Raw genomic sequence first — 26868 nt, 5'->3', positions numbered from 1 at the left:
GGATCTATAGTCATGGAAGTCCCATAGTTGGTGTGGGTTGGCTCCATCTCATTTCCATCGCTCGTAAGCCCTTGCATAACCATCAGGGGTCTGGCTGGAGACTGAGCAGACGATCGATGATACTCGCATTGATTGGTGTTTGGAACCGAATCAGGGGTTGGATGGAGTTCCATAGCCTCAGCCTCCACTCAAATAATTTTAGTTCTGCATATGCAGGAAGCCAATATCCGGATGGGCCCTTAATACATCGCAGGAACTCAGTGGGGGCTTGGAAACCTAGCATTACCCGTGAGGCTGTCGCTCAGGAGTGAAATGTGATATATCAGTTCTGGACGTTTACCGCTGTTGACTTTCCCCAGACACGAACATGCCAAGAGATAAAAAGCCTTCATTTGACGTAAAGTACGAGAAATGTATGTAGGGATACACTCTTGTACCAATAAAATGACAGACTGGTACGGGAGCTATTGGAAGCTTCGTCGTCGACTAGAAACTCTACACTGACGACCCCAATCTGCGGGAAAACCATATCTCTGATTCTAAACACGGTTTTCAATCAACTGCTAGTTTATTTCTAAAACTCTTATTGTGTTTTTGTTATGGTGTCAATAGGGTTTACTAGGGAGAACCTCTTCATTTAATTGGGTAACTCTATGCAGTAATTCCAGCCATGAACTTCCGTCTCTCCATCATAATAATAGCCAATGTTACAGGCCCTAAATATATGCTGAATCCTGTTCCGACTAGATCTAGACTACTGCCTTGCTTGAGCACTGGTCGTTTCGGGGGCCATCTTCGATCTGGCAGACCCATAGCAATCAGGCTTGCCTTGATGTCTCAGTGCCACACTGGTCGGTAGATACTACATCTGATCGAGCAGCTATTATCGGGTACGACGCCTGTTTCAAGGTTGAGGGCATTGTATTTTCTCATACATGTGTTAATTTGGGATTATCAACCCTAATCAATGTCCGGTGTAGGTTTTAAGTTATTAGATGTCGTCTAAAGTGCACTTCGTTATACAGTTGTTCCTTGTTTCAGAGCAGAATAGATTCCAGCAGAGCTAGGTGGTAGTTGGAGATGCGAACATGGAGAATTGATGTTGACAAGGTCCAATTAGTAGGTATCAAACAGACTTGGCTCAACGTTAGAAGGGTATTGCTCAGTTCCTTTTGAGTATTCCTAGTAGGCTTAGAACTATGCTTCATTTTTTCTTGGCCATAGTATATATATCTACTCATGTAATAATCAAGCACATACGACCACAGGGTGTGGAGAACAGGGCTTCCCGTCCGCTCAGCCGTACTTAAGCCACACGCCGGGAGGTTAGTAGTTGGGTGGGTGACCACCAGCGAATCCCTCCTGTTGTATGTTTTTTATATTTTTTGTAGATTCGTTGAATGGAGGTGGTCTTCCACTCGTTCCTGGTGTTAAAGGGCATATTCGTGGTGGTTCGTGGTAAAGGCCTCGATGTCTGAAAAGCTGAGAACGTGTTCCAAAGGTGTATCATCGGTTAAAGAAGATATATAATATTACTATACCATGGAAATACAGTTCAACAGACTGCAGATATATATATTTTGATTGTTATACTGTTCCTACAGTGCGACCTCTTCATATCTTTAACAAATTTGGACGGGCTTAGGTTTATTCGTCTATATATCAAGGCCTGATTTAAATACAGTTACTTCTCCATATTACACATCCACCTCTCTGATAATAGCAGCTAATGTAAACTTACACGGAATATGTCGAGATAGAATGATAGGCTGGTGGACATCACGCCTACCTGACTATATAAGTATGAGCCCATATATACAATCTCTAAACGCACGTCAAGTGCTCACCCAATGAATCACTCATGTTTATCTCTGATATAGACACTTGATTATGGACATACCATGGCTCCATTCATTCCAATGTAATACTGCATAGTATAACTGATCACTTTGTTTCCATCTTCGATTTCTTTGTAGGCTCTGGCTGGCCGTCACACTGAAATATGATCCGCAAGTAACCTTCCTACTAGGGCGTTATGACAACAGCTTAAAGTCCCAGCTACATCTTATCTAGCATAATCTATACACGTTGTAAAAATAAGTGAAGCTGCCCTATGTATCTGACCAGTAGAGGTCATCCCGTATAGGAAACAATGAAGGCATGATTAGCCGGAAGAGCTGCAGTCCCCACCCCAGGTCTCTGAGGACAATGCACACCTTGACACCGCTTGTGATTCTAGATCCGTATACTAACGAAATTGAAGACGCTGCTATTTGGAATGATTGTGGTGGTCTGAGCTGCTTTGGACATAAGGGGGGAGGAGCCCAAAGTGTAATAGGAAGTTCGCACCTGGTACTCAAAGTGACATATGACATGTCTTACAATAGTAGATGTAACCCCTATACAATGCATAGCTATGTAGACCTGTTGAAGAAGGGAAGGTATAGTAATATGTCGACACACTATTGTAGCTCACTACGTAGATACAAACGACACGAGGGCACGGTTGACTAAAGCCTGGCAGCAAGGGCCACTGCTACTCTTCCACGAACATTATCCTCTAGTAAGGGATTGGCTGATGCGTACGAGTAATGAGGACTGCTATAAATTGTTCAAAAATAAACATCAGGTGACCCAGCCACGGCCCTAAACCACCAGAAAGTATATCAGAAACCTCAATCCCCAAACAGCAACCCTCGGACCTAGCCCCCAAGAGCCAAAACGCCATAAATCCGGATAGTCTCTGCATTGTGGGCCTAGAGTCTCCACACGGTGATCCCGCCGAAAGTTTACAGATACGGTCGGTCGTCTGGGCCCCGCCTAATTTCCTGCAACTTTGGTTACGACTCAACTGCAATGGGGGCTATTGATCACTTGGGTTGTTTTGGGTGAGGGAAATACCTTTCAGGATCGTACATGTGCTGTGTCATATCCAGGGGGTTGGCTTGACCCAACGTTCTGTGGTACAGCGATATTATAGGCTTGGGCAATACAGGATAAAATTAACCTCGCGCTTTGGGTTAACACGGAGTCTATTATGAATTACCAGATCTGGGGTTGTGGAGAAAAAGGTTGGGGGAAGTGAGGGATCTAGTCGAACACCCCTTGCATATCGGCTATCGAGCGGTGGTTCCTGCGTTCGAGTGGGCTGCGTTGAAATCCTGATCGCCGAAGACATACGGAGGAGTGATGTACATTGGGTTGTTTTTATTTATTTACTGTATTTGAATTATTTTATTTTATTTTATTTTATTTTTTCTTATTTGAGAAATTTCTCCCAACGATGACTGGAAATCGACTTGCGCTACAATTCTATCGTGTATTGATATCTAGGCTGCAATACCTCAACCACAACGCCGGTAAAAGAACAAAAAGAACAATAAAATATGTATGACATACGCCAAATTGGCCCGAGATGCGTTTCAAAACAGATAGTACGTCACCAGCTGAAAGACTCCTCAATGTACCGGACCCCTTGATAACCTTGTCGCATGGTTCGGTACACCGCAGTTCTAACTTCATCAGCCATCGCAGGTGGACCGCACATCAACACAGCAGCCGAGCAATCACTGAGCTGCGCTTCATGAGCGTGGCCCAAAACAAGGACCTGCAGATCGGGTCGCCCATGACCAACCTCGATAGCCTTCCCCGAGAGCTCTTCGCGTAGCGTTGAGCATTCGCCCGAGTCCTCCACCGCAGTGGCTGAGGTCACGTAAAACGACGCCCGGAAATCTTCTCGAGCAAGGGCTGAACTCAGCTCTCGAGCGGCAACTTGTTGTATGAACGCCTCCTGGCGACTCGTCCAGACCAGGTGAATATTTTGGACGCGCGTCGGATTCTCCGCTTCATCTGTGCTGCTGCTACACCTGGCGAGATGGTCTTGGATGTACGGTACCGCTGCGGCGATTCCTGTTCCGCCTGCGATCAATAGGATCGATTCGTATTTCCATAAGGGGAACTGTTCGCCATAGGGACCTTCTAAAAGGATCGTCGTATCCAAAGTCCGACCGTGAGATTGTACGCATTGTTGTCGGAGATGGCGCGTCCAGCCGTCAAAGGGTCTGATCCAGAAGACCAGTTGCAACCTCTGGGGCTCATCCACTGAAGGTACATCTTCTGGGGGAGTTCGTGAACCGGAGGAGCTATCAGAGAGTAGGGGGACCTGTGTCACATCTACGGTGTTGTCGTCCTTCGCAAGTGAAGATAGTTGTGTTTCGGACGTAGGCAGCCCTGTCTCGTACGACCATGACCCTAGAGTAAACGGATGGTTTTCCCAGCCCGTAAGCCGGAATGGTTGGTACAGGTAATAGTATTGCCCGGGCGTGGGCTGGAGTCGACTGGACCCGGGGATAACCTCTAGTCGAATGACATCGGAGGCCTCGTCATAGATGGCGGAGCTGCGCGTGTACTGAATGCTTTTTCCAACATTGGTGCGAACGTGGAGATTATAGTAGACTAGTCGGATTACGCGTAGCAGTCTGTCCGCTGCCCAGAAGCCGACAGCAGGCCATAACCATATCCAATACTCATGGTCTTCAAAAATGATAGTATGACTGCCACAGACAATTGTCAGAAAGAGCCATGGGAGCGAGTAGAATGACAGACATACTAGAAGCAACCGACCAACGTTGCGACTGAGAAAAGAATGTGTAGAACGAGGAACGTTTCGTATGTCCTTCGGCGGAACCATTCAATGGCGAAGGGCGATAGCAAAATCATGACAACCGTGGCCTATGTAAAATTTAGTTTTGTGATTGTGATTTGAGTCTTTACAGTGATGCACCTACCATTGTTCCCCAGATAAGGTACGGCTTGTGAAACTTCTTCCACGCATTACCGTCTATACATCATGTTGTCAATGAATGAAGCGAGACACCGTGATGATTATGCTTACTCTGAATAATCAAAACCAAATAGAGCAATGTGTGAACCACCGCCTGGATGGTCGCGATCCAGGCAATATGGCGGTGAAACAGGTTGAACGTGGCGAAGCTCCAGCCCGTCGCCCAGATGAAGACATTATTACGACCTGCGAAAAGCCAGATGAGAGGAATATTGGCGAAGGAAAGAATGCCGGTGCGGTCCGCGATGTAGCGTAAAAGCTGGGCAGAGATGCGGGGCCAACTTCTGAGGTGTTAGTATGACATCGCGCGAAATATTCTGGTCAACGCACTATATATTTTCGGGAAAGAGGCGATAGCTCACAGAGGACAGGACAGAGCTAAGTACCCAAAAAAGAATAACGATTATTGCCTCGACACGAGTGGGAAATGTCCACCAAAGTAGATATCGACCGCTTGATGGTACAGGACTGGCAGTGATGATATAGGTCTGTAGCCAGTGGTATATAGTGGCAAAGGGGGTATATAGAACACGCGAGAGTGTAGATCGATTGGCATTTGCGCGAATACGCTTCGACAGTAGTACATGTTGAATTAACCGGTGGAAGATTCCAACTGAGAGAATGACTGCCCAGAAGATATACCCGGCAAGGCTGTTGACGTTGGTTAGTTATGTGAGAGAATTCAGTGAAGCGGATGATTTCTTACCCATAGGCAGAATGGGTCCAAACTTCAAATTCCCAAGTATCCTGTCAGGCTGCGGTATTAGTTCGAGATCTGTGACATTGTTGTTGAGGAACATACGATTGTTCGGAATGTACGCTGATAAAACGATGCCGAGAGAAGAACCGGGTAATCAACTGGCTCCGACCGAGGAATTTCATCATAGTCAACTATTCTCATTCGATTGATAGCATCCTTGGTCAAATTGGCGGCCAGTGCGTCTCGTGGTATTAAATCAACATGGCCAAACTGTAGACAGGAGGATCGGAGCTGTGCGAAACCTGCCGTTCGCTCAGATGAATCGCAGTATACATCAGCAGCAGCGTAAATGGAGGTAACCGTCCATGGATTTTGACATCGTGATCCCCAGAATCCTCGCGCGACTTCGGGGGGTGTGGCAAATGGAAAATACCCACACGCTGTGTACACTGCCGTCACACAGCGTTCGTTTATAGGACTCACAGGAATAACCTTGCTGTAGGTGAACGACGCGTATAGCACCAACAGCCAGGCCTGGAGTAGCATGGCTACGTTGGATGTAGGAAAGGCGCAAGAGAAGGAGGATCAGAGGAAGAGAAGTTAAAAGTAGCGGGGCATATGACTGATCCTCCTAGCGTGGCCAAGCCGTATGAAGGGCTGGTTGGACCCACTGGAGAAAATGCATGATTGCCAGTTTGAATGGGAGATGGGGGGAATAGAAAACATGGAGAGGCTTGGGCATGTCTAGATATTCTTGATAATCAAAATGAGCCAATTCTGAGTCTCGCTTCAACGGACTCTAGATTGATTGAGATGAGTACCGGCATTGTCTGATGGAAGTTCTCTCTCATCATCAGATCGAGTGGCCCTGACCGCTTTATCTAATCTGATCATCCATCTGATAGCAGCGTTGTGTGCCGATTGGTCGAGATGCAAGGTAAAGTGGAGAGCCTGCAGACACCCGACACATCAGGCCACAACGGAATTGATGGTTGCCCCCGGCATCCGTTATTCATACAAAGTTAAGACTTCTGGCATCGCGAAATGCTTGTAGTAAGAAAGACCTCTAAATATCAAAAGGGTTTTATTGATACTGTGATCGACGAATAGTATAGGAAAATTCATAGTGATCTAAAATCGCTACTTCCGCAGAAGAGACCGGAATTTATGATGCGTAACGTCTAGGTGGTTGGATGTACACCGTATAGCATGTTCAGTCTCCCGTAAATCCAAATATCTACCTAAGATTATAGGTAAATACTGCTCTATTGTGGTCCATTATAAGCATTGCATCACTTATGTCCAGTACAAACCTTCAGATATTATCCTTAAAAGTAGAGCAAATCAATACATGGGCGCTCCTGCATTATAAGACCCACCCTAAGAACAATTGGCGTAGCTGTGATAGTAAAACGCGATAGCTTCCTGGTCTGCTAATCAAATACTCTAGACGCCTTCTGCAACCTGCAAGTTGCGCCATTCTCCATCCACAATACTTGGTAGCTCTTCCCCCAGCCTCGGCTGCCTTGGTGTCCACCCCAAGAGCTTCCGTGCCCGATGTGCACGGCAGCGAACATTCAAACCCCAGCTTGCCGCTTCAAATCCTGCCCACGCCATGGCAGTACTATGATCCAACGACTCTGATTCAGCCGCAGGAATGTAACCTTTATCCGCCGCGATACGTGCAATGCTTTTAGCCAGATCACCCCAACCGTGCTCTTCGGTCTCCGCGAGATAATAGGCCTCTCCACCCCAGAGACCACCGCGTCCGGACAATGCGGCATCAAAGAGTAATACGTACAGACTGGTTAGATCGAGTATGTGGATATCACAGCCACGTGACTCTCCCTTTCCGATGATGGGCGCTTTCTTTCGCTGGAGTGTCCATTTTGCCATTTCATAGACTTGCCTGCTCCGCTGGGAACAGGGTCCGCGTCCTAGGCCTGTTGGTTAAGTAGGGTGTTAGTCATGTCGCTTTGATGAAATCGAGAAGGGGCTAGTTACCATAGACAGTTGTGGGCGATATAATGGCTGCTTTCAATATATTGGAATACTTCTCGCCAGCTTCGAGCACGACCTTGTCCACGTTACGATGGAAAGCGTGGTCAGGGATGGTAATGATGTCCTTTATACCGTCTAGGTCATTGTAGACCTTATCACGTCGAATGCCATAGGTTCCATTGTCAGTGTCGAGATAGCTGAATATTCCAGCGCCGCTGGTATGTAACCAATAGGCGGGACGTTCAGCCGTGTGTCCCTTGACAATGCCGGACAAGATTGCTTGGGCAGCTCCGACATGATCCGCCGCGTCGGCGGTGTCTATCATAACTATCAGCATGCACCAATATTTGCCAGGGCGCCGTGGAGTGTTTCAAACGTACGGATGATTATATCAGCATTGGCGCTTTCGGACTCAAGGATACTTGTATCGTCGAGAGAGCCGTAAATAATCTCCACCGATGGGTACTGAGCTTTTATTTGCTCGCCTTTTTCCGGACCACGAACTAACACCCTATATGTGAGACCGGGATGCTTGATTGCTAGCTGAGATAGAACATCCCCGCCAATATAGCCAGTGGCACCTGTGCTAGAAGCCGTTAGTCGGTATTATGGTGAGGGTGGCTGTAATTACATGAAAACCGTCTTCATAGTGAAAGGGATAAATCAAATGTCTCAGGTTTGACTGCCAGAATGAACCTTACTCAAGATCACGAGAGTAGACAGTCCTACGACTCCTGCTTACATTTTTAGTTGATTGTATATCACAAAGTCGATTTATAATTGCCTTGGCTTGGCGCTTGGTGGGGTTGTCGATGGGTCAATCTATACAACATCTCATTTGTGCATTAGTGGCCACAAAGCGGAATATGCATTCCGCCTTAACGACGATGACGATCATAACCCACATCGCCCAAATATGCCTACTGGTACAGACAGGAACGAATCTGCTAGAACCAACTTACATTATTAACATGCCTTGAAAGAAAAAAAATCCCTTATTGAGAACGGAGAGCATGACATCATAAACTCAAAATAATACAATGGAGGAACTCATAATCTATAGAGAAATTGACTGCTTTCCACTTTAATTTGACCATAGAACCGAAGGTGCGTATGTAATCGGTAGAAAAACTACTAGAGGACGCCCTCGATCCTCCGTTTATGCTTCGCATGAGAGAATGTTGGGTGAAGGTTGTCGATCATTCATTTTCTTGACATGGCTTTGAGGGCAATATTATCCTACTGAGTTTTAAGGCTGACCGTAGCACCGATAATCTAACCGTGGGTTAGAAAAGTTGCTTAATGTAAATGATCCATGGGCAGACTGAGGCTGGCCCACCCATATCGCAACGTGAATTCCGTGGACTTTTTGTCAGCAATCCTGAACAAATAACTAAGCATTGAAGAATAAACTATTGAGCTTAGAAATCTAGAAGCAAGTCTTGAATACAAAAGAGTTGAGAGACTCTTAGTATCATGAGTATATTAGACTAAATTCCACTTGTCTCATGGAAGAATAATATCCGCAACTATCGCTATATCTCTCTCACCATGACCACCATTAAAGTCGCAGTCGTAGGAGCCAGCGGCGAGTCAGGCCAATCCATTGTGAATGCTCTGTTGGAATCAACAAACCCCAAATTTGTATGTCGAAAAGTCATACCGCAGGCCTTCTGCATACGTCTGACCGATAACAGGAAGTGACGGCCTTGACTCGGCCCCAATCATTGAACAAACCAGTGAACGCTCAGTTACAGTCACGCGGTGTCAAGATAGTCCCCGCAGATCTGCGTGGGCCTTCCGAAAAGCTCGTTGAAATGCTTACCGGTATCGATGTGGTCATCTCTGCAATCTATTTCAACAGCCTCGATGACGAGTATCCTCTTGCCGATGCTGCCAAGGCTGCTGGTGTCAAGCGGTTTGTCCAGTCTGCGTTGATGATTGTGATCCCTCCAAGAGGCGTTGTATCTTTCCGCGACAAGGTAAAACTGCTCTTTTCTATTCCTATACTACGTCGCAATAGTACTTGTGAGGTTTCTGTAAACTGGGGCATATGCTGATATTTCTACAGAAAGAGGAGATTCTGAATTACATCCAGAAGATCCGTCTTCCGTACACATATATCGACGCAGGATGGTGGCACCAGATCATGGTTCCTCGGCTCCCTTCAGGCCGCTTCGACCATATAGTCTCTTCTGCGCATGGAGATATACCTATTGCGCTAGACGGCAACGTTCGCACTGCCCTGTCAGACCTTCGTGATGTCGGGCGGTATGTTGCACGAATTATTGCCGATCCTCGCACGCTGAACAAGCGGGTGCACGTATACAATGAGGTGTATACACAGAACAAGGTCTATGAAGTCGTCGAGCGACTGAGTGGAGAAAGGCTACCTCGCAAATACGTTAGTTTCCTGTCATTAAACAATCCCGAGCTCATGATGGCTTCATGCAGTGGACTAGTAAAGCTAACCAGCTCTGATCCGGAATATAGATCTCAGATGCCGAGGCTCTTGCTCAGGTCAAGAACGCTCGGGAAGCATATAAACAAAACCCAACAGATATGCGTGCTCTGGGTGAATGGACAACCGCTCAACTGTTGTACTCTTGGGGTATCCGAGGGGACAATACACCCGAGTATGCCCAATTTCTGGGCTATCTGAATGGAAAGGAGCTGTATCCGGACTTCGAGTATATCACGTTTGAGGATTATGTCAAGGAGGCACTCGAAGGGAAGGTAAAGGGAGTTTATCAAGGGTAGTTCCAAACCTCTCAAAATATGCCATTATAATTGTACCAAGCGCAGATGCTGGTTAGCTCAAGCGAGGATGTATACTCTACATACTAGAAAACCGAGTTGTGCTTACGTTACTTCCCGCAGTGATTGTGGGAGCTGCCCACCTCGTTAGGATTTAGCTATGAACATATTTTCCAATACCGTGACCCACTGACTTGGCCCATAGCTAGAGCCAGTACCTAGTGATGGACAGAGAACTAGGCCCAATGAATCAAGTTTTATAGAAACTGCTAAAGTCCGGTGGATCCACCACTCCATGCTATTGCCCCTCCGAGCTTGTGATTTATAATCTAGCATATAATCTATCTTTTCCGCTTATCCTACCTTTATCGCTTCTAAAACATCATAATATTTAACTGTCTGTCTTCAAATTAATACCCCTGTACCATCACATCCAGATGCTGAAGATCGGCATCTTCCCCGCCTCTGGCGGTCTTGGACTTAGCATTATCAATCACCTTCTCAACCTCGTCCCCGCCTCGCAGCTGGTTTTCATCGCTCGTCAATCAGAGAAGCTTGCTAAATTCTCGCGTATTGGTGTAACGATCCGAAAGGCGGATTATGACCACCCAGAAACCCTTGAAAATGCATTTACCGGAGTTGACGTGTTGATGCTCATCTCATACGCCTCTGTTGAAATCGAGTACCGCTTCGAGGTATGTCATCGTCCCCGACGGTAAACAAGTCAAAAAGCGAAAGCAAAAATAGAAATACGAAAGGAGGCATAGACAGATAAATACCATGACTAATTCATCTACAGGTACATAAACAAGCAATCATAGCAGCCCACCGCAGCGGTGTCTCCCACATCTTCTATTCCTCGCTAGCATTTGGCGGAAACTGCGAAAGGACCAGCGTCTGCCATGTGATGGGCGCTCACCTCGCAACTGAAGAATATCTGGCAACAGAACTACCTAAATCTATGACTTATACTGCTATTCGGGAGGGGCTCTACTCCGACTTGTTTTCGGTCTACCTCGCCATGTTTGACCCTCTAAACCCGGTCGAGGAGATTACAATCCCACATCCCGGGTCCGGTCCGGGAATAGCGTGGGCCAAACGGGATGAGTTAGGTGAAGCTACCGCGAAGTTGATTGTGTTGTATACGCAAAACCCGCGGACATTCCGGTTCCTGAACCAGGAGCTGCTGTTATCTGGACCTGAGGCCTTGTCTTTAGAGGAGACTGTTCAGGTACTGGGGAGGGCTATCGGGAGGCATATCGAAATTCGGGAGATTTCGGCGGATGAGTATGCTTCTTTGCCGCAGGTTAGAAAAGCATTTACCTACCATGGGGTCAATTTGGCCAAGGAGTATACTACATGTTGGGAGGCATTTAGGCGAGGTGAGACCTCTGTGGTGTCGCCCCTGTTGGAGGAGATTTTAGGGAGGGAACCGGAGCGATTTGAAACGACTGTAAGGGGTATGTTAGAGGGTTAGGCTGGTATGGCCATATTGGCACAATGCTACTGGGTAAGACGATCAGAATATGCAGACGATAGGAAACATGGGGATGGACGAAGGCAAAGCTGACGAGCAACCTAGTGTACCTTCACTACGGGTACTACAGGATCCTAAATGCAAAATATACTGGCAGTTGCCCTCTAATCTCCGAAATAGGTGTACAAAAGATATATAGAAATAGAGAAAGATGTTCGCCTCTCCGGATCTTCCCGGATGACGTTAACTTGACGGAAGGCTACAAACGCAGACTCATATATCACACCCATTGCTTCAGCCAATACGTATAGCCATGAAAGCTGTCCTAGGAACATTGAAAACCAAGGCTTAATAGTCCAAATCAATTTATATTACAAAATGGTCAAAGGCGACGTAAAGGACAAGCACGGCGATATTATCCACGAGGGTGATTATGTCTTTACCCGCATTCGCGGTGGTTCACACCAAGGGGAGGTATTCTAAAAAGACCCCTGTCTCATAAAACTGAATTATAGGATATGGACTAATATCGACGCTGGTATAGGTCGAAAGGATTGTCATGGATGAGCAGGAAGCTGAAGAAGAGGGTGTGAAGAACCCACCGAAGGTGAGACTGTACTGACTATGTGGAGGATATGGCTAATATCAACTATTCAGGTCGTATTCCATGATCAGCGCGGCAAGAAAGTCGCTCATAATCCAGGAACCCTAGAGAAGATGGAGCATGAATAGGAATATTGTGGACAAGAATATGTTTTCCCTAAACCTGCAATGGTGGTGTTTTCTAGCTCCTCACTACCACTTTTCAATGTCTTCTAATAATATGAATATAAGATTTGCATGATTGTCTGTTCTTCAATCATCGGAAAACTAAAACCTCTGCAATCAATAATTACCCTGACAAATGTAGTGCAAAATGACGTTGGAAGTTGTTCTTGACCTTTTGTAAGGGTTCATGCTGTGACGTCACCCTTACCATAGGGAACCTTTTGACTTAATACCTTCGATTAATATCCGCCTCTTCAAGGTTAATCAACACTTCGAATCACTTTGCTATCTATTATATGTGATCGTAAATCAGAGACGTGTATAGCGCCATGCCAGGCATTCTCAATTATCTACAGCAGCTGGTCAATATCGCTGTCGCATTCATCCGGCAGCTACAAGAGCGCCATGTAGGGTGGCTAACATTCAACCGCAAGACGGGAGAATTTACACGGGAGCAGCAACCATTGTTGAAGAAACTCAAGATCCTTCTACTATTTAACCCGCTCACAGAATGGATAGATCGTACGCATCTTCTCCGGCTATGGACCCATGAGAGGAGTCTAAGAGCAGGTAAGTTGCGCAGCATGTCTGCTAACATTGTCATAGGAGAGCATCAGTCACTGATTGAAAGTAGGAATAATGGAAGGAAAACCACAGTCACATGGCGAAATCAAAAGCTTCATCGAGTTCTACAAGATCGACATGTCCCACTTCGAACCATCGAACCCGGAGGCTTACGCGACATTTGAGGACTTCTTCATCCGGAAACACGCACCCGGAGCACGACCGATTTACGAGGCTGACGACCCCACGAAAGCAGTTATAGTGTCTGACTCGCGGGTTGTAGTGTATCCGACTGTGGAAGCAACGCGCCGACTATGGATCAAGGGGAACGAGTTCACCATCGCCAATCTAATCCGAGACGCGGATCGTGCAAAAGGGTGGGAGGATGGAGCGGTCGCTAGCTTTCGCCTTAGTCCGCAGGACTATCACCGGTACCACTCTCCCGTTGAAGGAACGGTGAAGTGGTTCAAGGCGATCCCGGGCGACTATTATCAGGTTGATCCGGTGGCTTTGCAGAGTTCGGTTAATATCTTGACGGAGAATGCGCGGTGCTGTGTCTGTATTGAAAGCAAGGAATTTGGAGATGTTCTGTTTGTGGCCATTGGCGCAACAGATGTTGGCACCGTTGAGTATGTATTCTGGAGTTTTGCGAATATCGTCGTCTGCTAATCGTTGATATAGAATCCATGAACATATTAGGGAAGGACACCATGTGAAGAAAGGAGACGAGATTGGACTCTTCCAGTTTGGAGGATCGAGTATCATTGTGGCGTTTGAAAAAGACCGTATTCAGCTGGACGAGGACTTGGAGAAGCTCAGCCACCAGAGGATTATGGTTGATGTCGAGGTTGGGATGAGCATGGGCCGTTCCACAAAGTCTTGACTTGTCGTGAATCAGATGTAAGGGTTTATCGGCTGACAGGTGTTTATGCCTTCCTCCTGACTTCCGATGTTCAGAAACAGGTTTATCTTTGTCCGTTCATAATATGATTTGTATTTGGTCGTATAATGGTAGGTAGCTTACTATATGCATTCCATTTGATTTCCCGATCAAAAGCCATCAGCGTATGAGTATGTAATGAAGATTAGATGTTGTTTTGTGAATGACCTGTATTTGGAAACCTATTACGCTATGTAGAATAATATGACAGAAGCTGCGGTCAAAAAGAAAATCCATAACGATGCTCCGTGCACAAGGGTAGGAATAACTGTATTGAAGGGCCCATAGCCTGGGTACCATGGTGCTCACCATATAGGGGTCCTACCACATTTGATTTGTTTATCTCACCTTCTTTCACTGCTTTGGGGCATAATCACATTCATCTAAGGCATCAATGATGCCGTATACCCCCTTAATATCAGGATCTTTACTCATCCTCATAAATACACTCCACAATGCATCAAATGATCTGAACACGTTTTCTTTCTGGCTGCTGTATTTCGGAAGTAGATACTCTATTAATTTGGGATGTTCCTTAATCAATTGATACAGGAATCCCCGTAATATAGATAGTGCTGTACGGTGAACCTCTGAGCTCGAGTCACAGAAGAAATATGCAAGGAAGACGTCTCTGCCGGCAAAGTACGCCTTCTGGGGGAGCTCTTCTGTGAGCGTGATGGCCATCGTTGACTTTCCTGTTCCTGGGTTACCGTATAGCCAAAGTACATTTGACCCTTCCTCGGAACCTTCATGAGGTCTGAGCCAGTTCTTCAGCTCATCAGTTTCTAATATCCAGTTGCAGGTCCCAGGAGCACGCTCCCCTTTTCTCCGTCGGAGTGCACTTTTGTCATCTGCTGGGTCCGTATTAAACAGGTTCTGCAAGCATGCTGTATCTTCGGCAGTGAATTCAGTCTCTAGGCGTGGTTAATGAAATATCTAAGTCTCTCGGGAATCACATACTCTGTTCTTGTTGAGCCTTATCGTTGACGCTAGGAACAACAGCCAGTAGAGCGGCTGTGTATACAGTAGCAGTAAGAGCTACGTACCCTTGCCATTCCTTATTCTTATGTGAGTCACAATAATCACAGACTCCGCGAATGATCAGACATGGTAACTGATCCATTAATCCGGCTGCCTCCATTTCAAAACAGAGTATATTTAACCCGTGAGCAATGGAATCCCGTGTCTTAGCATCCTTGATAACCTGATTCCCGCTTGCAATCAGCCCATAATGAATACCCGGTTCATCAGCATCTCGTTCTGTACGAAGTACCTGCTGGGACTGATCACATAATGAACGGTCAGCAATTTTGCCGTTGTCCACATGGTCATAGCTCGGGTCAAATAGACAGTCATGATTTGGTTTTGAGAATTGCTTATTGGCTTTTTGCTGCTTCCCAAGTACTTCTATTATATTCTTTCTAATTATTGAGTCTCTCATCATAAAGTCGCTGCGTATATGAGATACGGCAGTCAAGAGACATTGTGGAGGCTTATTGAGTGACCCAGTTCGATGTAAGCGTCCATCACGAAGTGTCTTTCCATAGTCATATTAGATCACGCCTCCCGAGGCTGGAGTTGGTATACTGACAGCCACATCCCCAAGGCGATATCCGCGGTCTCATTGGGAACCCCGCCTCCAACCCCTACCATCAACCCGAATCGCAGGGAACGAAATGTTGATAGCATATAAGCCAGCACGGTTGCCGCAGAGGTGGTTCCGTAAATACCTGATGGTAGACACGCCACTACCACATTATGGCTGGCAATATTTCCGAGTATATATGTATTATGGTCTGCTTCTGGCTGTGGCAGGGAAGGGTGGACCTTGTCCAGCATTGTCTTTGCCGCCGTCATTTCCAAAGGCAAGGCACAGACCCATGCTACGGTATAGTCATTGTGTGTGTAGTCCATTTTCGCACGTCATACATAGAACACATGGTTGATTAAAATCTCAGAGTGACGAGGTCGAAAGGAGGGGCAGCGTTTGGTCTGCAAGGCTGACCAATAGCCTTGCACGGATAAGTTTGCTTTTACTTCAAAGAGAAATGACACACATTTTTATTAGCGCTTTTACGACGAGATATCGTTAAGTTATTAACTGGGTACTCTTATTTCCTATTACTGCCCAGCACCTGATCTGCTACCACGTGGCATGCCATTTCGGGTCTAGGGGCTATTTTCCTGTCTTTGTTCATGTTTGTATTTTGATTCTCATCTTAACTACTACAATCCCTACAGATACAACCAAGTTGAAGCGATAAACGAGTCATCCGAGTCACAAAGCCATCATCGGGCTAGTTTCAACAGCGAACCTAACTGTCAAGGCCCATTGCAGGAGCGGTACTGTGACATATAGTTCCAATGTTGAGGTTACATCCTTACGTTCTTTATCTCTCTTATGAGTTTAAGCAGTGTCCTGATAAGCACTATAGGATAAGTGGTTATCCAATAAGATACCGAGTTCAATATTGCGATTTGTGGCTGGGTTCCCATGAGCTCTAAATCTCTTTTGGAAGAATCATGACGGAGCCTTCCTAAAGGAATTTGCCATGTCCATCAATACCCATTAGAAGAATAAAAACAGTTTCAGGGAACCAAGCCTATTTCCGCCAAACTCTAGCAGGGTAAAGATCTAAAATTTTGTGGTAAGCTGGGTCGGGCTCATATTGCGTTGCGCTTGGATCCGCTTATTTTTTTACGTCATTCGATATAATTGACGCTACTCAATCATCCAACGCTCTATATCATTGTAGGATGATGATATATGATATACGATAGCTTGCGACCCGTATGTCCTATCATTCAATTAGGTTATCTTGGGAGACATACGCGCTACAAAACCATCTGAATGCGGCTTTGTGGGACTATCTTACTTCCAGTTACCTCGTTTAGTCTTGTGCGTCCCGGCTTTACTCGTCGCGTGTTCCCCGCGAGGGTCCAGTCTGGATAAGCGACAACCAAGAAACTCAAGCTTGCCTGCTTGTCCCATGTCGGAGGGAGTGACGGGTTTCATGGTGAACCGAACAGTACTCTTGGCAAATAGCATGCAACCGAGACTACAAGGTACTACCCAAGGCTGCAGTACCGTTGACACTAACTAGTGATGTATAGAGTTTAAAGTGGTTGCACCAGCCTCCTCTAATAATACCGTCAACCTGATGCATGGAATGATCTCCGCCCGCGATATTCAGGCACTATTGAAACGCTGCAGCTCTGGATTGAAGCTCACACCTGTCAAAGAAGCTGAGCCGGGGCTGTGTCTTTGTCTAAAAATATGATCTTAGTCCCGGGTGAAGCTATCTAACGATCGCCTCTACTTGTCTGACTCAAATATCAATTACTTATTGCTGCCGCAGACACGTGGCATTGATGCATCCATCCTCCCCTTCATCAGAGTGATACTTGAGAGTGCAACATGGCTGTATTCGCTAAGAGGCGTGTTGACTATTTTTAATCTGCAAAGTGTCCGCCATGCGCTGTGCGGAGATCATCGGACTCGGTCTGCGGTCGGTTCAGGCCTCCTGTATTCCCGATAGGACCAATGAACGTTTGATCTCATGTCTTTTCCCAGGGGAGCTATTTGGCGTGTGCATGCATCTTTGTCCGGACCTCCAACGTTATTGGTCCTCGTGTCGGGTGTTGGCGTGGAATACGAGGCAAGATCGGCATCGCACACCCGCACTAGGGTTACTTCCTAGCGTCGCATGGCTGTCTTATCATTACCAGTAGTAATAAATCTGGGGTTGGATGTGACGGTATCGCGAAGAGGCTAATCGTTCGATCCAATCACGGGTGGCCTCATCCGCCATCTAAACCAATCGCTATCAACACACTGACTCGAGCACGGATGTTGTTGTGGACAGATTGATTGCTGTTGGGCAGCCTTATATTAATTTTTCATTTTTATTAAATGGGCGCGACCGCCGCCCTTCTTTCGGTTTCCTCAACGATTTACGACTTCACAGTTCAGACTTGCCCAAGTCAATATGGGCAACGATCCAGTATATGTCTCTGAGGGATTCAGTCCCAACCCCGGGCAACGGTCCTTGGTATACCGGGTGTATACTTATCCGTGGTTCCAAATATTGTTGATAAGTCTTATCTGTTTTTGCTGTCCTGGCGTAAGTGTTGATGTTCAGCGAGCCAATTATTTGATGCTGACGCAGTATTCTTGATACAGATGTATAATGCCCTCACTGGGATTGGAGGCTCCGGCCAAGTCGACGGGACCGTAGCGGCAAATGCGAACGTTGCTCTACTCTCTGCCATGGCTGGCACGGCACTCTTCGTTGTTGGGCCTATCTTCGACCGCATTGGGCCTCGGGCCTGTTTGCTGATTGGAGGCTGGACATATCCGTTGTATTCCGGAAGTCTTCTATGCTTCAACCGTATGTATTTCACCGTCTATATTCTGCTATCCAAGTTGATGTTAGGTTCAAGGTACGGCGAACGGTGCATTTGTTATCGCAGCTGGAGCCATTCTCGGTATTGGGGCTTCATTCCTTTGGGTGGCCCAAGGCGCTATCATGACCACCTATGTCCCAGAATCGCAGAAGGGCCGCGCCATTGCAGCCTTCTGGATCATCTTCAATCTGGGCGGTGGCATTGGTTCTTTGGCCAGTTTCGGTATGAATTACCACTCAACTAGTGGAACAGTTTCGGACGGCACGTACATCGCTTTGCTCATTATCATGGCCATCGGATGGCTCATGGGGTCTCTGATTTGCCCACCGAAATCAGTGCGGGTGTCAACTCTGCAAACAACTCCCGAGGGCAAAAAGAATTGGCTCAGCATCGCGAAGCTCACCTTGAAAACAACTTGTGACTGGAGAGTACTATCCATGCTCCCGCTGTTCTTCTGTGCCAATGTATTCTATTCATATCAGCAAAATACCGTCAACGGAATGACATTCAACATTCGGTCCCGCTCTTTGAATGGTGCCCTGTACTGGATCGCACAGATGTTCGGCGGACTCATCATGGGCTTCCTCCTGGATATCCCGGGTCTGAATCGTCAATGGCGGGCTCGAGTTAACTGGCTGTTCTTATTCGTCACAGGGATGGCGATCTGGGGTGGAGGATATGCGTTTCAGCTATGGTTTGATCGACGTGCGGCGCAGGGCAAGAAGCAAGATGTCGACTTCACTGACAACAGCATCTCCGTTGGACCCATGTTCCTCTATATTTTCTATGGCATGTACGATGCCTTCTGGCAGTCGTTCTGTTATTGGCTGATGGGAGCTCAGTCGAACTCTCCCGCGGTGGCCGCCATCCTGGTGGGAGCGTACAAAACCTTCCAGAGCGTGGGTGGTGCAATGGCGTGGCGACTAGATGCGATGGGTAAGTCGCCAATGCTGCAGTTTGCAGTCGACTGGGGCCTGTGTATGGGTTCGCTTGTCCTTGCCCTTCCAGCGGTGTTGGCCGTCACCCTCACCAATACGGATCAAGAAACGCCCGACGAGGTGGACTTGAAACATCAGCAGGCCGATACATCTGCCGACGGTCCTAGACCGTGAGTTGGCACGTACCGTTGTCTCAGTCATTCTTTCCTGTCGGTATGAGCGAGAGTGGGGTCTTCCATGATCTAGGCACCGCAAGCCAGACTAGACTGACGTAAATAGGGGGCTGTTATAAGGGTATATTCTTTGTGGAGGTGGGTGGTGAAAGTGACGAATTTTCATTTACATTACGAGAGTCAGGCTAGTAATTATGATATCATATAGGCCAATCTAATATCCATTGCATACATCATTGTCTACTTGAATTTGAGGGAAGAGGTAATGGAGACCACTACCAAATGGGGCAATGCGAGCTGATACCTGGATACTCAGGCACCAAGTGCCTGTTCATCAAACAATCGGCTATATAGTAACCAGCTACGCATCCACAAGCAATAACCTTAAAAGTGCCATATCGCTGCCATGAGTCACCATGATTGGAGCAAGAGTAATCACGGCATTTGCGATTTGATAGCCGACGAACGCTGCTCCCAATGGGGCAGATTATCCACTTTAGGTAATACCGGAAAGGGCGAAAGCGGCCCGACGAGAGGAGATTGTAGCCAATCACAAAGAAGATGATACAGGCGACACCCCAACTGAGTTAAATTCGTCCGCCTCTTGTGGAGCTCGTCTCGGTTGCCCCCCGTGGGGTATGCGACAAAATGCGGAGAAGCATTGGATCTTATCGTTTCTGGCTTGAACGTACCAGGGCCACGTTCTTCGAGTTTCTAGACCAGCTGAAAGATATATATACCGTCAACATGCCGTCGTAGTATGGACCTGTCGGGCAGTCCAGTGTCCAGACCCAATTGGATATAGTGACAATGGAAAAGACAATTGATAAGCCTTCTTTAGCTCATGATGAGTACGCGGACGACATGGGTCCGGCGGACATGACCGTCGAGGTCAAGTACGACAATGGACAGCTACGAGATCTTCTACAGTCCCCTTATGTGTTTGGAGCAGCGCTCCTCGCCTCGTTTGGCGGGTTCTCCTTCGGCTATGGTATGTGAAAACAATTGCCCGGCCTTCTTTGGACTTACGACACACCAACGAGACTGACTCGATATCTCAGACCAAGGTGTCATTTCCCTAATCCTGGTAATGCCGCAGTTTCGGCAACAATTTCCCGAGACCTCTCCCGAAAACCCACGATATGGATTCCACACCGGCTTTATGACGGGTATGCTCGAGCTTGGCGCTTTCATCGGCTGTTTGTTTTTCCCAGCCATTGCGGATCGCATCTCCCGTAAATGGGGATTGACAGTTGCGACGGTATTCTTCGTCATTGGCGCCATTATCCAGACAGCATCGATGAACTATGGCACATTAGTGGCTGGCAGATTCATTGGGGGTATTGGCGTGGGTACACTGGCTATGGGAGCACCTTTATATATCTCGGAGATCGCTCCTCCGGCGTGGAGAGGATCATTGCTTGTGCTGGAATCTATCAGCATTGTTATTGGGGCCATTGTGGCCTATTGGATAACTTATGGCACGAGGTATGCTGTCAATGCATTCCCACTTTCCCCCCGGCAAGGTTTCTGATGCGCATGGTTAGGGCCATACCCGGCGAGTGGTCATTCCGACTGCCATTCCTTTTACAGATGTTTCCCGCCTTGGTCGTTGGTTGCGCGATTCATTTCTTCCCGTTTTCGCCTCGATGGCTCGCAATGCGCGGGAGGGAAGAAGACAGTCTCTCCGCTCTCGCGAAGCTGCGCAGATGCCCTGTGCATGATGAGCAAGTACAATTGGAATGGAAAGGTATTCTCTCCGAAGTGCGATTCCAGCGACAAATGCTCGAGAAAGAATATCCAGACCACCAGTCTCGTCCACTTATGGTCGGCCTGAAGCAGTGGGTCTCTCTCGCCCGTCCAAAGTATTTTCGACGAACGCTTGTGGCATTGGCTATTCCGTTCTTCCAACAGGTATAATCCTCGATGTTCCAGTTTCGTGCTAAGATACTAACAAGCAGATAGTTCTCGGGAATCAACGCGTTCGTCTACTACGCTCCCACATTCTTTGAAGCTCTCGGTCAAAGCAGCGAAACATCCCTCATCCTATCCGGAATGGTCAACATCTGCCAGCTTGTCGGAGGTATACCGATCCTCATGTACCTGGATCGCGTCGGTCGTCGGACAATGGCCATCATCGGAGGGGTTGTCATGGCTATACCACATCTAATCATGGCCGGACTGATGAACCGATACAGCAGTGACTGGCCCTCCCATAAAGCAATTGGATGGTTCTGCGTAGCCCTGATCTGTACGTAGCCTTTCCTCCTCCTGGACCTTGATATCGAATCTAACACGAGTCCTAGATGCCTACGCACTCGCATACGCAGTATCATACGGCCCACTTGCCTGGGTCCTACCAGCTGAAGTATTCCCGAATTCCAAACGAGCCAAGGGTGTCGGCGCGGCGACTGCAATGAACTGGCTGGCCAACTTTATTATCGGCGTGGTTGTTCCGGAGATGCTCATTAAGCTTGGTTGGGGCACTTTTCTTTTCTTTGGACTTTTCTGTGTGGCCGCGGCTATTTTCTCGTTTCTTTTCGTTCCTGAGACTTCTGGGAAGTCTCTTGAGCAGATTGCGGTGGTGTTTGGGGACAGGTTGGATGGTGATGAGCGGGAGTTGCAGGAGAAAATTACGAGGGAGACATTTGAGAATGCGACGGCTAGTGTGTTGCACGCCGAGAAGTCTGGGTCGGCGTAGAGGGGGGTTATTATTGTTAGTTGTATAGAGAAATATAACGATGTAACTATGTATTGTTTAGTTTTATTTGTTAAAAGACGGGAAGGGATGTGAGTCCCGCGCTCGGATGCCTGCCTGCCTAAGGCATAGGAACATTATTCCTAATCGGGCAGTTGTATCCACTCAGGGTTTAAGCGGAACTTACTTGATAGCGCCATGTGTGAGCTAGTATTTGGGCATCTCTAAGCACTGTATCATGACTCTGTATTCATATTCTGACTTGGCGAACACGATTTGGTTCGTGCGGTGTACAGGAACATGACATCATGGATCCTCTGGCTCTTTCACCTGGTGACCTGGGTCAGGTTTAGCCTGTATCTAAGGCGCGCAACGAGGGTATTATAGTTCTTACTTGGAGATCTTGAGTTTTGTGCTGAGGTAGGTCTCCTTACCTTGTTGACCTTTGTACCTACACTCTCTTCTACCATTATTTATCCTTTGAAAGTTCATGTGAGTCAACCACTAATCCTACTAAGAACCCTTGTCCTTTACCATTCCATCGACAATCTACTCTAAAGATCTTTCTTTTCTTTCATTTTCTCTACATCTTCCCTACATACCCACTCAAAGATTCACTCAAGGTGCCCCGCTCGGAAGGTTACTGACTACTAAATGTCCCGCAGGAAGGAAGGAATACTAGACTATAGTCATCACGCAATGACACTTCCAATCGGGCCACTCTACCAAGCAAACCCTTAATCACCTCCGGGACTAACCAAGTAGTACTTAGTTAACAGTATTCTACATTACTAATAGGCCGAAGTTCCAGTGTAACAGTGGTATTTGCCGAAAATTCTCGCCGACAACAGCACGGCCCACACGTCACAACCAGCACAGAGCACAGAAGACGGAACGACCCGCCCAAGAATTAATCGATAGGACAAGCAACACACTATAGCCTAATTAGAATACTTGGCAATAGGGTCCCATCGGCTTAATAGTAGAGCGAGGGTTAGTTACCTCAAAACCCCCCCGCAAAGGGTCATACGGTCAAGACTCCTTCGGAGTGGGTCTATCGGATACTTGGCTGATAGTAGAGAATAGAAGATCCTGAGTACTGTACATGCAAGAGCACGGAAGACACGGCAGTCCATGGGCACGGTCGTTTGCCGGTGCGGTATAGTCGAAGCTTCCCCGGAGTATCTTAATGTGGGGTTACTTTTTGTAAAATGCGGGGAACGGTATAGCCCCGGCTTCTCCGGGATATCTGCACCGTGTGTTGTGTACCGTGTACAGAAAATGTGGGGAACCTTGCTATAGAGTCATTTATTTACTTTTATCTTCTCTTGCACTTCTGCAGACTATATTGATTATTCCCCCGATGTTTAGCCGGTGACCAATACGATGAGATGTAAAAATTCATGTAGTTGCATAGTTGTCGTTGTCCGTGGGTGTCGTAGTAGGATTTGTGGGGAGATAAATAGATCGTAAATCCCAGACTGAAAAAGAGAAGTACACACAGCAACAGACAAAATGCACGCCATTGCGGGGTTGACTGGCCTTTTGGCCGGTGTCTCGTTGTCCTATGCCGCTCCGACGCAGGAAAATATCACCAGTGACGCATACTTCTATGGACAGTCGCCTGCTGTCCCTCCTCGTATGTAGATGTCATTGGTGTTAATGTATGTATTATGTCTGCTGACTCGGATATGTAGCTTTGGGTACGGGTACCGGAGCATGGGCATCTGCTTACGAAAAGGCAAAGGCCTTCGTCGCCAACCTCACTCCAGAGGAGAAGGTGAATCTTACCACTGGTACGGACGCCGACAATGGCTGCTCGGGAAATATCCCGGCCATTCCTCGGCTGAACTTTCCTGGGTTATGTGTGTCTGATGCTGGGAACGGTTTGGTATGTGACTCTATATTGCACACTGGGACCAGGACTAAGAATTGCTTTAGAGAAGTACAGATCATGTCAATGCTTGGTCGAGTGGTATCCATGCTGGTGCAAGGTATGCTTTCGGGTTGACTATTATACTGTCAGTTAGACGGCTAATGTATTCCCACTGCAGTTGGAACAAGGACCTGGCACATAAAAGAGGCCTCCACATGGGTAGTGAATTCCACAAGAAGGGAGTCCACGTTCTTCTGGGTCCCGTGGTAGGCCCAATTGGCCGCGTAGCAGAAGGTGGCCGCAACTGGGAGGGTTTCTCGACGGACCCTTACCACAGCGGCCTGCTGGTTTCGGAGACTATCCGTGGTATCCAGTCTGCGGGTGTGGGTACCTCGACCAAGGTAACTAGGCCCGTACCTTGACAATCGATGGCTCTTCATACTAACCCCAGACTAGCACTATATTGCCAACGAGCAAGAGACCAACCGGAACCCGGAGTCGGAGAACGGTATCGATGTCGCATCCGTCTCATCTAATATCGATGATAAAACTATGCATGAACTGTATCTGTGGCCATTCCAGGATGCGGTTCGTGCTGGTAGTGTATCGATTATGTGCTCTTATCAGCGCATCAACAACTCCTACGGTTGCCAAAATAGCAAGACGTTGAATGGCTTGCTGAAGACGGAACTTGGATTCCAAGGTATGCAGAATCCGGAGATGTTGGTAGACTCTGTCCTTGACTGACTGGATCTAGGTTATGTCATGACCGATTGGGGTGCCCAGCATGGCGGTATTGCAGCATCGAACGCTGGCTTGGATATGGTCATGCCATCAAGCACCTTGTGGAACTCGAACCTTACCGATGCTATTGCAAATGGCACTATGGAGGCATCCAGACTCGATGACATGGCAACTAGGTGAGGCTATCCACCTGTCCCTTATGGGCTTCATGACTCTAATAGTGTCTAGGATCATCGCATCGTGGTACCAGATGAACCAGGACGCTGAATTCCCATTACCGGGGGTAGGGATGCCGTCGGACGTATACACACCACACCAAGCCATCATCGGAAAGTCGTCGGACTCAAGGAAAGTGCTTCTCCAGAGTGCGATCGAGGGTCATGTTTTGGTAAAGAACTCGAACAACACCCTTCCTCTGAAGTCGCCAAATATGATCTCCGTATTTGGATATGATGCAAAGGGACCTGACAGTCTTGGCTTCGCATTGGAATGGTTTAGCTACAGCCCGGCGATCCAACCAAATCACACACTCATTGTGGGCGGAGGTTCCGGTGGAAACTCACCCGCATACATCAGTGCACCCTTAGATGCTCTCCAACAGCAGGTGATCGAAGATGGCAGCTCCATTCTATGGAACATTTCCGCTCAAGACCCGGAGGTTGACCCCAACACGGACGCTTGTCTTGTATTCATCAATAGCTACGCAACAGAAGGGTACGACCGTGCCGGATTAGTCGACGAGGGAAGCGATGAACTAGTGACCAACGTCGCCAGCAAGTGCAGCAACACCATCGTGACCATCCACAACGCCGGCATCCGGTTGGTCAATAACTGGATCGACCACGAAAACGTCACCGCTGTGATATTCGCCCATCTCCCGGGTCAAGACTCCGGCCGTGCACTGGTGGAGTTGCTCTACGGGCGCTCCAACCCATCTGGCAAGCTCCCGTACACAGTTGCCAAGAGCGCAGAGGACTATGGAGCCCTGTTGCATCCCAAGCAGCCCGAGGGCCAGTATGGACTGTTCCCGCAGGATGACTTCAGCGAGGGAGTATACATCGACTACCGTGCCTTTGACAAGGAGGGAATCGAGCCGCAATTCGAATTTGGATTCGGATTGTCGTACACCACATTCGACTACTCTGGACTGAACATCGGTCAAGTCAGTGACAACTCCACCAGTCAGTATCCTCCGTCCGCGGCGATCCAAGAAGGTGGAAACCCTCACCTGTGGGATGTGATCCTCCGGGTGTCTGTCGACATCACGAACAGCGGACCAGTGGCTGGTGACGAAGTTGCACAGCTTTATTTGGGTATTCCCAATGGACCTGTGCGTCAGCTTCGCGGGTTTGAGAAAGTAACTATCCCCGTTGGACAGACAGTGGAGGTGGAGTTCGCTTTGGGAAGACGGGACTTGAGTACCTGGGATGTGGTGGCACAGGAATGGTTGCTTCAATCTGGGACATACCAGGTGTATGTGGGAAGATCCAGTCGGGATTTGCCTCTACAGGGGGAGTTCACCATCTGATATGTTGTGCAAGAAAGCAACGCAGACGACAAGCTATACAGATTTGTGAAGGTGAAATGAGACATCATCAGCTATCTTGGTATCTAGTATAGGAATGATATGCCCATAATAATGATCATTAATGATACACTACCTGTCCTCTCTTTCAATAACTGATTAAAATTACACCGTAATATACAACACTCTCCTATCTATTACATATCAACACAAGAGCACTCCGCAGCACACGCCGAGACCGATACCATCCATCACTCCATAACTAGAAGCGAGCACAACAAAGGAACACAACACAGCTATTCACCAACTAACAGAACGTGCTCTCGCATCATTCATCATCACCTCAGTTACAGCTCACCTCCTGTCATAAAAGTTCCCTCACATTTCTCTCTCCAACACACTCCCACCTCACAATCAACAATCGACCATCAGTTCTCCTCAAGCAAAACGAACAATC

The 26868-nt window shown here is 47.5% G+C and overlaps 10 protein-coding genes across 10 annotated transcripts; 7 read left to right on the top strand and 3 right to left on the bottom strand.

Moving 5' to 3' along the window:
- Positions 1-3293: 3293 nt before the first annotated feature.
- Positions 3294-6333, bottom strand: BDV27DRAFT_132243 (ferric reductase family protein). Its single transcript, XM_032067830.1, has 7 exons — positions 5646-6333; positions 5550-5590; positions 5174-5494; positions 4895-5124; positions 4788-4840; positions 4610-4731; positions 3294-4553 (listed from the first exon to the last, which is right to left on the bottom strand). The coding sequence occupies exons 1-7, from the start codon at positions 6087-6089 to the stop codon at positions 3440-3442; spliced, it is 2325 nt and encodes a 774-aa protein (XP_031925071.1). The 5' UTR covers positions 6090-6333; the 3' UTR covers positions 3294-3439.
- A 493-nt stretch (positions 6334-6826) lies between these two features.
- BDV27DRAFT_23480 (nucleoside-diphosphate-sugar epimerase) lies at positions 6827-8252 on the bottom strand. The gene is made up of 4 exons (XM_032076089.1): positions 8176-8252; positions 7925-8130; positions 7548-7862; positions 6827-7486 (listed from the first exon to the last, which is right to left on the bottom strand). Exons 1-4 carry the CDS (start codon positions 8190-8192, stop codon positions 6990-6992), a joined length of 1035 nt encoding a protein of 344 aa, XP_031925070.1. The 5' UTR covers positions 8193-8252; the 3' UTR covers positions 6827-6989.
- An 843-nt stretch (positions 8253-9095) lies between these two features.
- Positions 9096-10304, top strand: BDV27DRAFT_147391 (aromatic alcohol reductase; the record flags this gene model as incomplete). Its single annotated transcript, XM_032070730.1, has 4 exons — positions 9096-9188; positions 9242-9526; positions 9616-9948; positions 10038-10304. 4 exons carry the CDS (start codon positions 9096-9098, stop codon positions 10302-10304), a joined length of 978 nt encoding a protein of 325 aa, XP_031925069.1.
- Positions 10305-10738: 434 nt separating this feature from the next.
- On the top strand, positions 10739-11969 carry BDV27DRAFT_166504 (uncharacterized protein; the record flags this gene model as incomplete). The annotated part of the gene is made up of 2 exons (XM_032074203.1): positions 10739-10996; positions 11101-11969. 2 exons carry the CDS (start codon positions 10739-10741, stop codon positions 11776-11778), a joined length of 936 nt encoding a protein of 311 aa, XP_031925068.1. The 3' UTR covers positions 11779-11969.
- Positions 11970-12156: 187 nt separating this feature from the next.
- BDV27DRAFT_160211 (DUF2945 domain-containing protein) lies at positions 12157-12510 on the top strand (the record flags this gene model as incomplete). The annotated part of the gene is made up of 3 exons (XM_032072996.1): positions 12157-12252; positions 12323-12385; positions 12436-12510. The coding sequence occupies 3 exons, from the start codon at positions 12157-12159 to the stop codon at positions 12508-12510; spliced, it is 234 nt and encodes a 77-aa protein (XP_031925067.1).
- Positions 12511-12816: 306 nt separating this feature from the next.
- On the top strand, positions 12817-14166 carry BDV27DRAFT_132239 (putative phosphatidylserine decarboxylase). The gene is made up of 3 exons (XM_032067829.1): positions 12817-13116; positions 13181-13739; positions 13792-14166. The coding sequence occupies exons 1-3, from the start codon at positions 12876-12878 to the stop codon at positions 13991-13993; spliced, it is 1002 nt and encodes a 333-aa protein (XP_031925066.1). The 5' UTR covers positions 12817-12875; the 3' UTR covers positions 13994-14166.
- A 238-nt stretch (positions 14167-14404) lies between these two features.
- Positions 14405-15964, bottom strand: BDV27DRAFT_160209 (nucleoside phosphorylase domain-containing protein; the record flags this gene model as incomplete). The annotated part of the gene is made up of 3 exons (XM_032072995.1): positions 14405-14964; positions 15011-15587; positions 15638-15964. 3 exons carry the CDS (start codon positions 15962-15964, stop codon positions 14405-14407), a joined length of 1464 nt encoding a protein of 487 aa, XP_031925065.1.
- Positions 15965-17911: 1947 nt separating this feature from the next.
- Positions 17912-19745, top strand: BDV27DRAFT_23431 (putative MFS transporter). The gene is made up of 3 exons (XM_032076088.1): positions 17912-18174; positions 18234-18441; positions 18494-19745. Exons 1-3 carry the CDS (start codon positions 18040-18042, stop codon positions 19567-19569), a joined length of 1419 nt encoding a protein of 472 aa, XP_031925064.1. The 5' UTR covers positions 17912-18039; the 3' UTR covers positions 19570-19745.
- Positions 19746-20447: 702 nt separating this feature from the next.
- BDV27DRAFT_147386 (sugar porter family MFS transporter) lies at positions 20448-22269 on the top strand (the record flags this gene model as incomplete). The annotated part of the gene is made up of 5 exons (XM_032070729.1): positions 20448-20559; positions 20630-21056; positions 21116-21482; positions 21534-21819; positions 21875-22269. 5 exons carry the CDS (start codon positions 20448-20450, stop codon positions 22267-22269), a joined length of 1587 nt encoding a protein of 528 aa, XP_031925063.1.
- A 1512-nt stretch (positions 22270-23781) lies between these two features.
- On the top strand, positions 23782-26414 carry BDV27DRAFT_160206 (beta-glucosidase; the record flags this gene model as incomplete). The annotated part of the gene is made up of 7 exons (XM_032072994.1): positions 23782-23905; positions 23964-24157; positions 24208-24260; positions 24321-24543; positions 24599-24845; positions 24900-25062; positions 25115-26414. 7 exons carry the CDS (start codon positions 23782-23784, stop codon positions 26412-26414), a joined length of 2304 nt encoding a protein of 767 aa, XP_031925062.1.
- Between the last annotated feature and the right edge of the window lie 454 nt (positions 26415-26868).

Source organism: Aspergillus caelatus (assembly GCF_009193585.1).
Source record: "Aspergillus caelatus strain CBS 763.97 unplaced genomic scaffold BDV27scaffold_156, whole genome shotgun sequence".
NCBI classification, from domain to species: domain Eukaryota; kingdom Fungi; phylum Ascomycota; class Eurotiomycetes; order Eurotiales; family Aspergillaceae; genus Aspergillus; species Aspergillus caelatus.
This window is presented reverse-complemented; position numbering and strand designations above follow the sequence as displayed.

Bases quoted from the DNA above. Each gene is read 5' to 3' on its own strand.
- BDV27DRAFT_132243 (XM_032067830.1), bottom strand. From the start codon at position 6,089: ATGCTACTCCAGGCCTGGCTGTTGGTGCTATACGCGTCGTTCACCTAC. The intron at 4,841-4,894 runs GTAAGCATAATC...CATGATGTATAG, and splicing joins TTTGGTTTTGATTATTCAGA to ACGGTAATGCGTGGAAGAAG. The intron at 4,554-4,609 runs GTATGTCTGTCA...TGTCTGTGGCAG, and splicing joins ACGTTGGTCGGTTGCTTCTA to TCATACTATCATTTTTGAAG.
- BDV27DRAFT_23480 (XM_032076089.1), bottom strand. The intron at 7,863-7,924 runs GTACGTTTGAAA...TAGTTATGATAG, and splicing joins CAATGCTGATATAATCATCC to ACACCGCCGACGCGGCGGAT. The intron at 7,487-7,547 runs GTAACTAGCCCC...CTTAACCAACAG, and splicing joins ATCGCCCACAACTGTCTATG to GCCTAGGACGCGGACCCTGT.
- BDV27DRAFT_132239 (XM_032067829.1), top strand. From the start codon at position 12,876: ATGCCAGGCATTCTCAATTATCTACAGCAGCTGGTCAATATCGCTGTC. The intron at 13,117-13,180 runs GTAAGTTGCGCA...GATTGAAAGTAG, and splicing joins TGAGAGGAGTCTAAGAGCAG to GAATAATGGAAGGAAAACCA. The intron at 13,740-13,791 runs GTATGTATTCTG...TCGTTGATATAG, and splicing joins ACAGATGTTGGCACCGTTGA to AATCCATGAACATATTAGGG.
- BDV27DRAFT_23431 (XM_032076088.1), top strand. From the start codon at position 18,040: ATGGGCAACGATCCAGTATATGTCTCTGAGGGATTCAGTCCCAACCCC. The intron at 18,175-18,233 runs GTAAGTGTTGAT...TTCTTGATACAG, and splicing joins TCTGTTTTTGCTGTCCTGGC to ATGTATAATGCCCTCACTGG. The intron at 18,442-18,493 runs GTATGTATTTCA...GTTAGGTTCAAG, and splicing joins AAGTCTTCTATGCTTCAACC to GTACGGCGAACGGTGCATTT.